This window comes from Trachemys scripta, chromosome 1 (assembly GCF_013100865.1).
Source record: "Trachemys scripta elegans isolate TJP31775 chromosome 1, CAS_Tse_1.0, whole genome shotgun sequence".
NCBI lineage: Eukaryota > Metazoa > Chordata > Testudines > Emydidae > Trachemys > Trachemys scripta.
This window is the reverse complement of record NC_048298.1, coordinates 137,772,335-137,787,781: the sequence shown is the minus strand read 5'-3', so window position 1 is coordinate 137,787,781 and position 15,447 is coordinate 137,772,335. Positions and strand designations below refer to the sequence as shown.

The 15,447-nt window shown below is 44.7% G+C and overlaps 1 protein-coding gene across 1 annotated transcript; it reads left to right on the top strand.

Moving 5' to 3' along the window:
* The first annotated feature begins 11,556 nt into the window (after positions 1 to 11,556).
* Positions 11,557 to 12,511, top strand: LOC117874998 (taste receptor type 2 member 40-like). The gene is given in 2 exon segments (XM_034765845.1): positions 11,557 to 11,934; positions 11,936 to 12,511. Coding segments are annotated over 2 exon segments (954 nt in total).
* The last annotated feature ends 2,936 nt before the right edge of the window (positions 12,512 to 15,447 follow it).

Below are 15,447 nucleotides of genomic sequence, written 5' to 3'. Positions count from 1 at the left end.
GATACAAACAAAACAAAATAAAACTACTTTATAGTGACTAAAACTTAATTTTAGCAAGTTACAATCTTTGCCCAAGCAGTTTTTTTACTCACATCAAGTTACCAGTATCCCTGGCCCTCCAGGCTGGGGGATTCAACCTTCACAGACTCAGAGGGAACTATACCTTATGTCCCGTAAGTGATGGATAACTAAATGGAAAACATAATTTTTGCTCCCTTTATATTACCATTTTCTCTGCCTCAAGAGCCAGGAAGGATTCATGGGGTGCAGACTCCGTCCACTGGTGTGCTCACTAAGGTACCGCTTGTTGACTTGTTAGCTTTTTTACCTTATATGTAAATGTACGTTCATTGTCCTCTGCCTGTCACCAAGACAGTCAGACAGGCGAATCCACATTCCTTTGTCTAGGGCAGGCTGGGTTTATACGCTGCCTCACAAACACAATTTAAGAACCTATTTCCAGCACATATATATAACTCTTCATACACAACCCATACTTTATTTTCAGGATCAGGGTGTCCCCAGTTCACATATGATACCTTACATGACACCTTTTAGATAAATATTATGACATTTGGTGGAGGTAGTGAGTGTGTCAGGCCGGATCTGGGTTACAGGGGAGGGTAGGCCCTCTCCAAGTTTGCACTGAGAGGATCCCAGAGTCACAGTCCCAAAACCTTATCAGTTTTATTATTTAATTATTACAGTTACTTTAAGTGTCTGAGAGAAGACTGGTGTGTGTCTCTCTCCTTCTGCATCCCTGCCCCACCATTACCCAAAATATGTAGATCCCTCAATATTTCTGGCTCCCCCTCCTTTTCCCATCCCATTAAGCCATTAGTTAGCACTGTAGCAACCATTAATATGCAAGAAGTTGCTCTTTGCTGTCTCCTGTCCCATGCTGCTGTGTACACACATCATAGGCAATGGCTTACTGGAGTTCTGTACACTACTTTGGTTATGTTATCCAAGATGCACACTGAGCTGGGCCGCTCACTCCCACTACCCACTCCCAGCTTGGACTCCTGTCCTGCTTCAACCAGGTTTCCCCAGCCATGTTCCAGGTCCACCCAGTTCACCCCTCCTCCAAACCAGCTCCCTCTCTGACACATTGGCTATCCCACCCCATACCCCATATAGGTATTATGTGTATCTTTTCATTTTCTGGATTTCAGATGTTTAAATTTGCATCACCTTCCACTGCCTCTCTCAGTTTCTTTGGCCTCCTTTCACTGATCTTGTTCTGCAAGTCCAAGTGTAGCTAAGGATCTATAAATTGGTCCATCACCAGTCTATCTTGGTAGGTTGTGGTGGTATCTCGGAATGCCAGGAACACAAGTATCCACAGCCAATTCAGGAGGGGTTTCTTCTTTCCCTCTCCTCCTAGCTCTTAGCTGTACCCCGGCCAGCTCAGGTTGATGGCTAGCTCCAAACTGCATGTAGGGCTTGTGGCTGGTCTGGGTAACTCCATGTCTTTTCTGGGGATAGATTCTGCAGCACCGTAGAACTGGGCCTCTCAAGCTGACCACTAGAAATGCCCTTTTATGTCCATCTTCCCATACATTTATTGGAGCTATAAAGTTGAATTGAACCAAATAAGTCTCCCAGGGAGTTTCTCTCTCAAAGATAGTGGGAGTTTGCATTATTTGAGCTGGGACAGCCCAAACTCTCCCCTCTGGGCCTCTGTGTTACAAATAGGGTAGAAAACTATTGTAACTGTCCAGTCTTACCCAAGTCCTCATCCAGAGGGCTGCTTTCCACTGTGATCTGTGATCCTTTGATTTCCTTCTGGAGCTGAACTGTCAGCTCCTTATGTCCTTGCTGCAGCTCATCTCTGTTAACAAGTTCCAAGTTGACTAAAGGCTGCCTGGTCTCCACTATTTCATGGAAAACTCCTGGTTTATGGCAGTCAGGTTGCTGGTCACCTCTTTAATCTGTCTTGCCATTCCAGCCTGGGAGCTTTGCAACTGAGCTTCCCAACCTGTCTGGACACTTTGTAGTTGTTGCTCCAACAACTTCCTCCATTTACAGTCAAACTTCAGCCCTTTCTGGGAATCCTCCAGATGCTGCTTTAGTTCCTTTTGTGAAACCTCCAGGTCTTGTTTTAAATTCTTTTGTAAAGCATCCAGTTCCTGTTTTTAGTCTTGTTTCAATTCCCTTTTATTATCTTTGATTTCTGCAAGTATTGCCATCATTTTGGTTCAGCTGGAATACCAGCTCACAATTTCTCTTCTTGGAAACTGAATCCTATTCCTGATACCAGTGTTGCCCCTTTTTGACTTGAATGGCTAGGCAAATTTCAGGGACCTGAGGATATTCCAGTTGGAAATAGAAAGTTACAGAGTCTGGTATTTTCAATGGGGTCAGGTTGGTTCCTATACTACTGCCCACTGCCCCCTGCATCACCCAACCTGAGAAGGGTTCGAAGGAGGTGTTGAGTCCCTATAGCTGCCCACCCTCTCCTTCTTGAGAAAAAGAGGGAGCCCCATGCTGTTAAAGGGCTTATTCCTTCACCCTCTCACTTCCCTGGTCCTTCTCGCATGAACAGAGCGCAACAATACCCAAAGTCCGAAGGTGTAAACAATTCAATGTTTATTGGGGTGAACTTCCAGCAAGCAACAATTCCAATTTCCTTCTTCAGTGTACCCCTTCCCAGCTCTGATGCTACAGAGCCTGGCCTGTGTCCCTGTTCCTATTCCCCCCACCCCTTACCAAAACATGATTCCAATTCTGCTCCTCCACCCCGCATACTTCCTGATTGACTGCAGACTATATAGTAAAACTTGAGTTTTGCTTAGCTACACCTTAACCAATCATTTTACTGAAATTTAACCAACCAATCCTAACATATTGTAACATGATTATCTAACCAATTATATCCCTCCACCTTAATTGGTTTACACCCAACAAAATTAATTATACAGCAGACAGAAACAATCACAGAACCAGACATAGATTATACAGACAAACAATAGGGAAGTGGAGACTACAATGATAGAACAACACAGAAATGAGAATTTTACACCCCAGCTATTGATAAGTGAGTTCTTGCCAGACAAGATGCTATTAAACTAAGTTTTCTTTAAAATTTTTAGGCTCTTCCCTTTCTCTGGAGGTGATAGATCGGATCACCTTTCTAACAGCCCCAGATTGCCTTATTTCCATGTGACTAGTTTGGAATGTGAGGATGTGACCGTTCACTTCCCAGCTTATAGCTGCCTCTGCTGCCAAAGACCTCAGCCTAAGGACACGGCCTTAGACTATCATAGTGAGAGAAGGCCTATAAACAGGCAGACAGTGATTTTGATTCTCTCTTTTATACCTCTACAACTAGCCAAATGATAAACATATACCTCAAATCTTAAAGTACAGGTCTTTGCAGACAGACCTGAATATCTATATCCTAACACATGATATTAAACAACAGAAGCAGAAATGTTGATAGAAAATGGTTTTACATACAAGGGCTGAGATATCATGAGGAGCCTTCGGATTCTCCATATCTTGGAGTATTGAAATCAAGACTGGGTGTCTTTTTGGAAGAAGTGCTTCAGTCAGACACAAATCATTGGGATAAATGCAGGGGCAACTGGATGAAATTATCTGGTTGGTGTTATGCAGGAAGTCAGACTAGTTGGTCTAATGGTCCCTTCTGGCCTTGGAATTTACAAAATATTAAAACAGATTAGTATAGATTAGGGAGAGACAGAGAGAAGTTAGATAGGTAGAACAGTTGCTTTTATAAAACATTTTACATGACCAAAGTCATATAAGAAATATTACTCTCTAAAGACGGGGCTGGCTTATGGTCTGTCTCTTTGCTGGGAGATTGCTTGATGCCTCAGAGGGTATCCAAGTCTTCCTGTTTCAGACCGGAGTTACTGGGCATCAGGGTGATGGCCTGTGCAAACATGAGTATGGGAAATGAGGTAATGCAAATTAAGAACCAGGTGCGGTCATATGAAAAAATATCCAGAAGGATTAAACTCTCAGGCACGTAATAGAAAATATAGAGAATGAGGAGAGAAGTCAAGGTTCGGATGGCATGATTGTGGTTAGATTTTCCAGAGACCATGGTCTACTCCAGATACCTGTTGTGCTGGCAGATGGTCTTGATGAGCTTTATTAAAAAAGTGATGCTACTATTAAGGGCCAAGGACAGGCCAGGGGAAAGAGGATGAGACAGAAGGAAATGTAGCTGTTAAAAAGAAGTGATGGCTTGTTGTAACTGAGGCTGAAATTGGTCATCATGCCTGGAGAGGCTTCTTTACAGACATCCCAGGCTGCAGCAAGACTGAATCTGAAGGCTTTCACCATTTCACACAGGAGTATCCAGGATGTCTGCCTGGAGTTTCTCATCTTCATCCTGAGGAAAACGCGATGGGTGCCATTAATTGTCTTCACATAATAGGAGGTGCTTCAGCAACTGGTAAACCAGAAGCTGCAGGCATCGCCAAAAATCAGGAAAAAGTAGAAAACATGAGTGTTGAACCGCAAAGAGAACGGTTCTATTCAGAAGAAAAAGCAGAAGGCAGCTGCTGTGGCTGGCCACTGCACACAAATATTAAACAGTCCCAGAGAGAGACCAAGATTTGATCATTTGCAGACAGGTCGATGCCTTTAGCTCAGTGACATTCACAGTCACTATAAATGATAATGCTCATAGGTGAGAAATACCTATATGAGAATGCCTATATGTTAGGAAAAATGATAAACAGGGATGGCATATTTGCCCTTCCCTAGTTACTGGCTTCTCCTCCACATAGTTCTCTGGAGTACGCTGATTATGTTGCCCATGTAAACTGACAGATGCTGTACTGAAGAAGGGGAGATCAGGGCAGGCTGTATCTTACAACTGGAGGCTAGAATTGCTTGGAGATGGATCTTTATTTTTGTCAGAAATTTTTTTTTCTTCTGGAATGATGCAAGCACCCTAATTATTCATTTACCATTTCCATAACTCACTCATACAATGAATTCTCAACATCTGGCTAAGAAATCACAGCCCAGCCACTCCACACACTACAGTACCTGCCAGCTTTAATGGCTAATAAAACCATTACAATTTGCTAAATAGCTAATGCATAATGAAAACTCTACTATAGAACCCCATCATCTGAGGCTGTTAGATAAAATATGGGGCCCGAGCCTTGGGTCCAATGAAGCAGCACTGGATGCAGTACCCATGGAATGCAGAATTGGGCAAAGGTAGCCTTACTTCAACATCATAAACCTCCTATTCCCATACTTGCCAGTGGCTGCTTTGCAACAGTGCAAAGGAGCTGAAGTGAGGGTCAGGATCTGGCCCACTATCTTTATAGATAAGTATGAACATAATGTGTGATCTGTTTCCTATGTGACCTGCACCCTCCCTGTCATACATAGACAGGTCTACAAGTAAACCCAGTCCATTTGTCATACCTTGGGCAGTATGTAAACGGCAGCAAGAGCTTCTGCTGGACATTCTGGGGGCAGGAGCAGCTCTGAGAGCCCCTGGCCTGGAATCCCATTGGAGCAGCATCCATCCTCTTCACTCCCTGTTGTGTGGGAAAGAGCAGCAGTGAAAGGGGCCAGGAAGCCAAACTTGATGAGTCAGAGTATGATGGAGAGAAATCTGCTTTCCATACCATTTGGAAATCAGACTTTCACAGTTGTAAAGAGTAATTTGATCAGCTTTGCTAATCATAGAATCATAGAATATTAGGGTCGGAAGAGACCTCAGGAGGTCATCTAGTCCATTCCCCTGCTCAAAGCAGGACCAACACCAACTAAATTATAGCAGCCAGGGCTTTGTCAAGCTGGGCATTAAAAACCTCGAAGGAGGGAGATCTCACCACCTCCCTAGGTAACCCATTCCAGTGCTTCACCACCCTCCTAGTGAAACAGAGTTTCCTAATATCCAACCTAAACCTCCCGCACTGCAACTTGAGATCATTGCTCCGTGTTCTGTCATCTGCCACCACTGAGAACAGCCTAGGTCCATCCTCTTTGGAACCCCCCTTCAGGTAGTTGAAGGCTGCTATCAAATCCCCCCTCACTCTTCTCTTCTGCAGGCTAATTTTTTTTTAATTAAAATTATTAAATGAATGGAAATATCATATTGCCTAGAACTGGAAGGGACCTTGGATCATTGAGTTGAGTCTAGCCCCCTGCCTTCACTAGCAGGACTAAGTACTGATTTTTGCCCCAGATCCCTAAGTGGCCCCCTCAAGGACTGAACTCACAACCTGAGGTTTCATAGGCTAATGCTCAAACCACTGAGCTATCCCTCCCCACAGGTCCCTCAGCCTCTCCTTGTAAGTCATGTACCCCAGCCCACTATTCATTTTTGTTGCTCTTTGCTGGACTCTCTCCAATTTGTCCACATCGCTTCAGTAGTGGGAGGACCAAAACTGGACACACTACTCCAGTGGGGGAGGGATAGCTCAGTGGTTTGAGCATTGGCCTGATAAACCCAAGGTTATGAGTTCAATCCTTCAGGGGGTCAGTTAGTGACAGCAGGGGACTGGACTCAATGATCTTTCAAGGTCCTTTCCAGCTCTGTGAGAGATATATATATGGAGATATACCTAAAACCAGTACTGAATAGAGGGGAATAATCCCTCCCCTCAATCTGCTGGCAATGCTCCTATTAATACAGCCAAATATGCCATTGTCCTCCTTGGCAACAAGGACAAACTGCTGACTCATATCCAGCTTCTTGTCCACTGTAATCCTCAGTTTCTGCAGAACTGCTGCTTAGCCTGTAGCAGTGCATGGGATTCTTCCTTCCTATGTGTAGGACTCTGCACTGGTCCTTGTTGAACCTCATCAGATTTCTTCTGGCTCAATCCTCCAATTTGTCTAGGTCACTCTGGACCCTATCCCTACCCTCCAGTGTATCTACCTCTCCCCCCAGCTTAGTGTCATCTGCGAACTTGCTGAGGGTGCAATTCATCCCATCATCCAGATCATTAATGAAGATGTTGAACAAAACTGACCCCTGGGGCACTCCGCTTGATACTGGCTGCCAACTAGATATCGAGCCGTTGATCACTACCCACTGAGCCTGACAATCTATCCAGCTTTCTATCCACCTTATAGTCCATTCATCCAATCATACTTCTTTAACTTGCTGGCAAGAATACTGTGGGAGACTCTATCAAAAGCTTTGCTAAAGTCAAGATATATCACATCCACCGCTTTCCCCACATCCAGAGAGCCAGTTATCTCATCATAGAAGGCGATCAAGTTGGTCAGGCATGACTTGCCCTTGATGAATCCATGTTGACTGTTCCTGATCAGCTTCCTCTCCTCCAAGTGCTTCAAAATGGAATCCTTGAGGACCTACTCCATGATTTTGCCGGGAACTGAAGTGAGGCTGTAGTTCCCTGGGTTCTCTTTCTTCCCTTTTTAAAATATGAGCAGTATATTTGCCTTTTTCCAATTGTCCGGGACCTCCCATAATCACCACGAATTTTCAAAGATAATGGCCAATGGCTCTGCAATCACATCAGCCAACTCCCTCAGCACCCTTGGATGCATTAGATCTGGACCCATGGACTTGTGCATGTCCAAATTTTCTAAATAGTCCTTAACCTGTTCTTTCATTACTGAGGGCTGCTCACCTCCTCCCCATACTGTGCTGCCCAGTGCAGCAGTCTGGGAGTTGGCCTTGTCTGTGAAGACTGAGGCAAAAAAAGGATTGAGTACTTCAACTTTTTCCACATCATCTGTCACTAGGTTGCCTCTCCCATTCAGTAAGGGTCCCACACTTTCCCTGGCCTTCTTGTTGCTAACATACCTGTAGAAACCCTTCTTGTTGCTAACATACCTGTAGAAACCCTTCTTGTTACCTTTCACATCCCTTGCTAGCTGCAACTCCAATCGTCCCTTGGCCTTCCTGATTACACCCCTTCATGCTCTAGCAATATTTTTATACTCCTCCCTAGTCATCTGTCCAAATTTCCACTTCTTGTAAGCTTCCTTTTTGAGTTTAAGCTCAAAGATTTCACTGTTAAGCAAGTCATATTTGCTATTCTTTCTGCACATTGGGATGGTTTGTTCCTATGCCCTTAATAAGGCTTCTTTAAAATACAGCCAGTTCCCCTGGACTACTTTCCCCCTCATATTAACCTCCCAGGGGATCCTGCCCATCAATTCCCTAAAGGAGTCTAAGTCTGTGTGACGAACTGGGACTGTTCTTACTGTGGTCTGTGAATGCTGACAGGGGAGTGTGGCTAGGATAGTCTGCATTGGGGGATGGGAGACTGCCCGAAGGAGAATACCTGAGCATGTAACATGAGAACCCAGGAAGGGGTTGGAGGCCAGGTGACACCTTGGCCCCGGGATACTGAACAAAGGCTGTGGGAGGGGTCGCTGAAGGCAGAGTTTTGGGAGCTGGCTAGGGACATAGCTGGGAGGCAGACGGGGCTCTGACCTCCCAGGGGGGCTAGGGTGCCCGGGGACCCCAAGATGGACCTAACTGAGGGGTATCCTGTTGTCTGTGCCTGCAAGACCTGTCTTGGACTGTATTCCTGTCATCTAAATAAACCTTCTGCTTTACTGGCTGGCTGAGAGTCATGGTGGATCACAGGAAGCCGGGGGTGCAGGGCCCTGAGTCCCCCAATACTCCGTAACAGTCTGCTTTTCTGAAACTCAGGGTCCGTATTTTGCTATTCTCCTTTCTTCTTTTTGTCAGGATTCTGAACTTGACTATCTCATGGTCAGGGGCAGCTCTATGTTTTTTGCCGCCCCAAGCATGGCAGGCAGGCGGCTTTCAGCAGTGCGCCTGCAGGCGGTCCACTGGTCACATGGATTCGGCATCCCTGCTGCCGAATTGCCGCAGAAGCCGCGGGACCAGCGGACCTCCCGCAGGCATGCCACTGAAAGCTGCCTGCCTGCCGGCCTCACAGCAACCAGCAGGCCGCCTCCCACGGCTTCCTGCCCCAGGCATGCACTCGCTGCGCTGGTGCCTGGAGCCGCCCCTGCTTCTGGTCACTGCTGCCTAGGTTGCCACCCACTTCTACTTCCCCTACCAATTCTTCCCTGTTTGTAAGCAGCAGGTCAAGAGGAGCACGGTCTCTAGTTGGTTCCTCCAGAACTTGTATGAGAAGTTGTCCCCAACATGCTCCAAAAACTTCCTGGATTGTCTGTGCAATGCTGTATTGCTCTCCCAGCAGATGTCAGGGTGATTGAAGTCTCCCATTAGAACCAGGGCCTGTGATCTGGAAACTTCAGTTAGTTGTCCGAAGAAAGCCTTGTCTACCTCCCTCCTTCTGATCCGGTGATCTATAGCACACACCCACCACGACATCACCCTCGTTGCTCTCGCCTCTAAACTTAACCCAAAGACTCTCAACAGGCTTTTCTCCAGTTTCATACTGGACCTCTGAGCAATCATACTGCTCTCTTATATACAATGCAACTCCTTCATCTTTCTTCCCATACCTGTCCTTCCTGAACAGTTTATACCCTTCCACGACAGTGCTCCAGTCATGTAAACTGCCCCACCAAGTTTCTGTTATTCCAATCACATCATAGTTCCTTGATTGTGCCAGGACCTCCAATTCCTTCTGCTTGTTTCCCAGGTTTCTTGCATTCATGTACATGCACCTAAGGCCTGGTCTACACTATGAGTTTAATTTGAATTTAGCAGTGTTAAATCGAATTAACCCTGCACACAACGAAGCCATTTTTTCGAAATAAAGGGCTCTTAAAATCGATTTCTGTACTCCTCCCCGACGAGCGGAGTAGCGCCAAAATCGATATTGCCATTTCGAATTAGGGTTAGTGTGGCCGCAATTCGATGGTATTGACCTCCGGGAGCTATCCCACAGTGCACCATTGGGACCACTCTGGACAGGAATCTGAACTCGGATGCACTGGCCAGGTAGACAGGAAAAGCCCCGCGAACATTTGAATTTTATTTCCTGTTTGCCCAGCACAGGAGAGCACAGGTGACCACAGAGAGCTCATAAGCACAGGTAACCATGCAGGCTGATAATCGAAAAAGAGCACCAGCATGGACTGTACGGGAGGTACTGGATCTGATCGCTATATGGGGAGAGGATTCAGTGCTAGCAGAACTTCGTTCGAAAAGACGAAATGACAAAACTTTTGAAAAAATCTCCAAGGGCATGATGGAGAAAGGCCATCATCAGGGATCAGTGCCACGTGAAAGTCAAGGAGCTCAGACAAGCCTATCAAAAAACAAAGGAGGCAAACGGTCGCTCCGGGTCAGAGCCGCGGACATGCAGCTTCTACGCCGAGCTGCATGCAATTCTAGGGGGGGCCGCCACCACTACCCCACCTCTGACCGTGGATTCCAAGGCAGGGGTAATCTCATCAGCCACACCTGAGGATTCTGCGGACGGGGAAGAGGAGGAGGAGGAGGACGAGCTTGCAGAGAGCATACAACACTCCGTTCTCCCCAACAGCCAGGATCTTTTTCTTAGCCTGACTGAAGTACCCTCCCAAGCCAGTATCCAAGACCATGACCCCATGGAAGGGACCTCAGGTGAGTTTACCTTTTAAAATATAAAACTTGTTTTAAAAGCAAGCGTTTTTTAATGATTACTTTGCCCTGAGGATTTGGGATGCATTCGTGGCCAGTACAGCTACTGGAAAAGTCTGTTAATGTGTCTGGGGATGGAGCGGAAATCCTCCAGGGACATCTCCATGAAGCTCTCCTGGAGGTACTCCAAAAGCCTTTCCACAAGGTTTCTGGGCAGTGCTGCTTTATTCCGTCCTCCATGGTAGGACACTTGACCACGCCATGCTAGTAGCAAGTAATCTGGTATCATTGCATGACAAAGCCTGGCAGCGTATGGTCCCGGTGTTTGCTGGCATTCAAGCAACATCCGTTCTTTATCTTGCTGTGTAATCCTCAGGAGAGTGATATCGTTCATGGTAACCTGGTTGAAATATGGGAATTTAATTAAGGGGACAGAGGTGGCCGTTCCTACTGGGCTGTTTGCCTGTGGTTGAAAAGAAATCCTTCCCTGCAGTTAGCCAAGCTAGAAGTCTAAATAATAAAATGGGTGAACTAGAGTGCCTCGTATTAAATGAGGATATTGCTATAATAGGCATCACAGAAACTTGGTGGAATGAGGATAATCAATGGGATACAGCAATACCAGGGTATAAAATATATCGGAAGGACAGAGCAGTCATACTGGTGGGGGAGTGGCATTATATGTGAAAGAAAGCAAGAAAGAAATGAAGTAAAAATCATAAATGAATCAAACTGTACTATAGAATCTCTATGGATAGAAATTCCATGCTCTAATAATAAGAATATAGCGGTAGAGATCTATTATCGACCACCTGACCAGGATGGTCATCAGGAAGGTGATCAGGAACAGTCAGCATGGATTCACCAAGGGCCAGGGAATGTAGCTGGGCTTTTGATCATCCAATAATGTAAGAAATAAACAAAATAAATGAGAAATGATCTATTGCAGAGTTCTTCCTCTGAGATAAATAGGCAGGAATGTGGGGACAGCAGCCAGCTGACACCAGCATCTATAGGCAGGCATATTCCTAGGTGTCCAGAGCTTTTAGGAGCCCACAAGGATGTCAGGTGAAGACTGTGCTTCCCTGAGGGCAGACAAGCCAACTCATATCTTCTATCTGATCATTTTAGCCATTGAATCCATCATAGGAATTGGGGGAAATGGAATCATTGTGGCTATCAATCTCACCAACTGGGTCATGAGCAGTAGACTGTCCTCCTGTGATATGATCTTGATCTTCCTGAGCTTATCCATACTCTGCCTGCAGTCCTGGTTCATGCTGATGGTGGTTTGCAGCATGTTCTATCCAGCCTTTTACAACGAGGATAAGGTATACAAAATTTTCAATACCCTCGTCATGTTCCTGAACTACTCCAGCCTCTGGTTTGCTGCCTGGCTCAGTGTCTTCTACTGTGCCAAGATAGCCAGTTTCACCCAGCCCTTGGTTCCTCTGGCTGAAGTGAAAAATTTCCAGTCTGGTTCCATGGCTGCTGGTAGAATCATCCCTTTTCTCCTTACTGAGCAGTTTTCCTTTCTTGTGGGACATCTACAATGTGTACTGCAACAACTCCATGGCAAACACCACAAAGGGGACAATTGCGAAGGAGATCAATTTGTTTCCCCAGATTCTTCTCTACAACATTGGGATATGTCTCCCTTTACTAGTGTTTGTTGCTTCCACTGTCCTGTTAATAACCTCTCTGTGGAGACACACCAGGAAGATCGAAAACAAGGCAACTGGCTTCACAGATCCCAACACGGAGGCCCACATGGGTGCCATAGAATCCATCGTCTCCTTCCTCATCCTATACTTTTTCGATTTTGTTGCTTTGATTCTCACATTAGCTAACATCTTCTCAACTAACAGCAGCTGGGATGTCATCTGTATAGTTGTAATGGCTGCTTATCCCATGAGACACTCTATTATCTTGATCTTGGGCAATCCCAAACTGAAACAGGTATCAGCCAGGATTCTGCACTATGCCAAGTGTCACTTGAGAAGCAGGTCCATGTAAAAGAGCATAGACCAAATGGTGCTTTCTGGAGTAAATCTAGAGTAATTCCACTGAAGTCAAAGGAGTTATTATGAATTTACATACATGTAAATGACTGCAGAATCTGGCTCTGTATCTGGAATCATGTAGAGAAGCTTGGAAAATAGAGCTTTGTTTTGTTTAAACAAGATCGCTTTCCTGAAAAATTCCAGGGGTCCTCTCCTATTTTTAAAGATAAATATCCCACAGTCCTACACAACTGTTTCTACAAGTGCCAGTTCAGAAGAACTCACAGCCTTTCTTAAGAGGTGTGGAAAATATACCTACTGCACGCCGAAGTGTCTCTGAAAACTCAGAATTGTTTCTTTGTGTGAGTTGATAGGAAGTCAAGCCCAGCACTCAAACAGCAGCACAACCAGTTATCCAAAAGCTACAAGGGTTAGCTTTTTGGCTACCAACACAGGCCACATCAGACATGCCTCAGTTTAGACATGCTCAAATGCTGGCTGCAGGTGCTGGTCTGGGGGTTGTGGCTGGTAGCTGCAGGATCAGTGTTTAGGCAAATTTGCTACTTCTGAAAGTATTTGCATCAGTCCTACCAGAGAGTTTCTCTGCCCTGGCAAGTCACAAAACATTGAGCATTAAAACCTAATTCACTCAATTATATTTTGTCAATGGGCAGTAGCCCACGAAAGCTTATGCTCTAATAAATTTGTTAGTCTCTAAGGTGCCACAAGTACTCCTGTTCTTCTTGTGGATACAGACTAACACGACTGCTACTCTGAAACCGAAATATTTTTGTTGTTATTGAGTTAGATAACACTTCAGTCACTCCATAGGTCAGAAAGAAAAGATCATAGCTGTCCTTTGGCTGGTTCCCTCTCTCAACAATGACTGAGAGTCTGTTTGAGTCCCAGGCTGCTGAATGCTATCACAGTCAGTTCCTGTCTCCATGTCTGAGAGAAGGTAGAGTGGCTCAGTGAATCACCTCAAAGATGTTGTAATAAAATCTAAGGTATGATCTAATACCCACTGTAATCAATAGCCATCTTTCCTTTGATTTTAGTGAGAATGGGATTAGGCCCATACTCTGGCTGTCAGATAAGTAATTATAATTTTTATTTCTTTTTTGATGTTATCACTCTTAATCTTGTGAAAGCAGCTTTTTTACTGTAGCTTAATAAATATATATTTAATTGGCATTTGAGTGTGGGCATGTGAACTTTTTAGATCTTAAAAATGTCACATATTAAGGAGCGAAAAGCCTTGGTTTCACCCTTTCTTCTCCTGAAGATTTGATGGATTACTCAACTAAAATGTCCACACAATCATCTCTGTAACAATGGCTGCCAGAGTATGACTCTGAAAGTCATGTGACTGACACACTCTCTCTCCCCTGAGGTCTCTTTGTGAGCAGATTTGAGCTATTTCCCACTCACATTTGTCTGTTCCCTTTAGAAGTTTGCTAGGTCAGGAGCATCAGAGACTCATCCTTCCTATCAGAGCCTTTCCAAAAGGTCCAACCATTCCCACCCCAAATTATCCTGCTCAACGGGATGTAGTACTCTCAATTTTGTATTTGAAGTACGAGGGGTGAAGTAAAATACTAAGCCTTGGGACTCATATCTAGTTCTAAGGCTAGAGGGCAGTACTAAAGGGAAAGGCAGTATTAGAGTGTGGTGTTGTAAACCATGTTCTGTGCCCATGTGTGAGGGGAACCCAGCAAAGGTAAGGATTCTCAGGAAACTCTTTGAAAACATTCAGAGAAAAAAATCCAGGGTCTGGGCTAATACGTTTTCAAAGAAACAGGCTCAGGTTTTCTGAAAATTATTTGAGATCAGAATTCTCTCATTTGCCTGCATAGTTACTGCACCGCTGGCTTCTGACTCACTGTTTTAAAAAGTGATTTTGGTACCTGAAGGAGAAGAGTTGGTATGTAAACACAAAGGTGTTAATGTATCTTAATACGGTATATGAAAAGCTCTAGGGATATCCCAGTATTCATTTGTAGAGGACGTATAGGAAATTACCTCTGTTGTGTAGCCTGTGACTGTGAAAAGTTGATGTATTATGTGTCCAAGAAAGGCCAGGACACAAAGTAGCTGAGCTAAGGAGCCATGTTTTAGCAACTGGAATTAGATATCCCATCTTTTAATAATAATACCAATATACTTCACTTGTTTAGACGTTTACATCAGTCCATCTTAAAGTGCTTTATAATGATGAGAAAGAAGCATTGTCATCACCAGAGTAACTGAGGCACAGAAAGAATTAACAGACTTTTGGGGAATGACATAGGAATTAAACCCGTGCGTCCTGACTCCCAGCCATAAGAGTAATCCAGCCGACCACAGCTGTCCTTTATTTCGGGGCAGGAGCTATATGCCATAACCTATGATTCCTCTTGATTTTCTCTGTCTTGGAATCACACTTCAATGTGTTTTCTGTCTAGTGAAATAGTGATTTGTTTACAGGCATGAGCTCTCAGGCAGGGGATGCAAAGATGTGTCTGTGTAATTGACAGCTTGTTACAGAATCCTTTCCTGATTTCCATCCACATAAACACAGATGGATTTTTCAGGACTGAGATGTGGAAGAACAACCCAAGGACTCCTGTTTCAGAGCTCATGGGATTGTAAATTAGCCATGGAAGAAAACTACTATGCTTCACTTGTATTGGGGACACACCCTGGCCTCCACTGAGTGTGTGAACAACTTTGTGTGCACACACTCCTGCTTCCACACTTTCTCAGCTCTAAAACCTGTGCACACAGTTGATATCTTCTAACACCTGTATATTTAAGTGGTACTGCTGGAGAAGGGCACTGCATGCAGGTGGGTGCATGTGCAGGCCTGGGTTTCAAATTAGACCAATTAGATCAGTTAAACTAAGATTCTGAAAAAATAGGAACTTTAAGGTAGGTTCCTAAATCTATAGATATGCCTGCGTTTCAGAA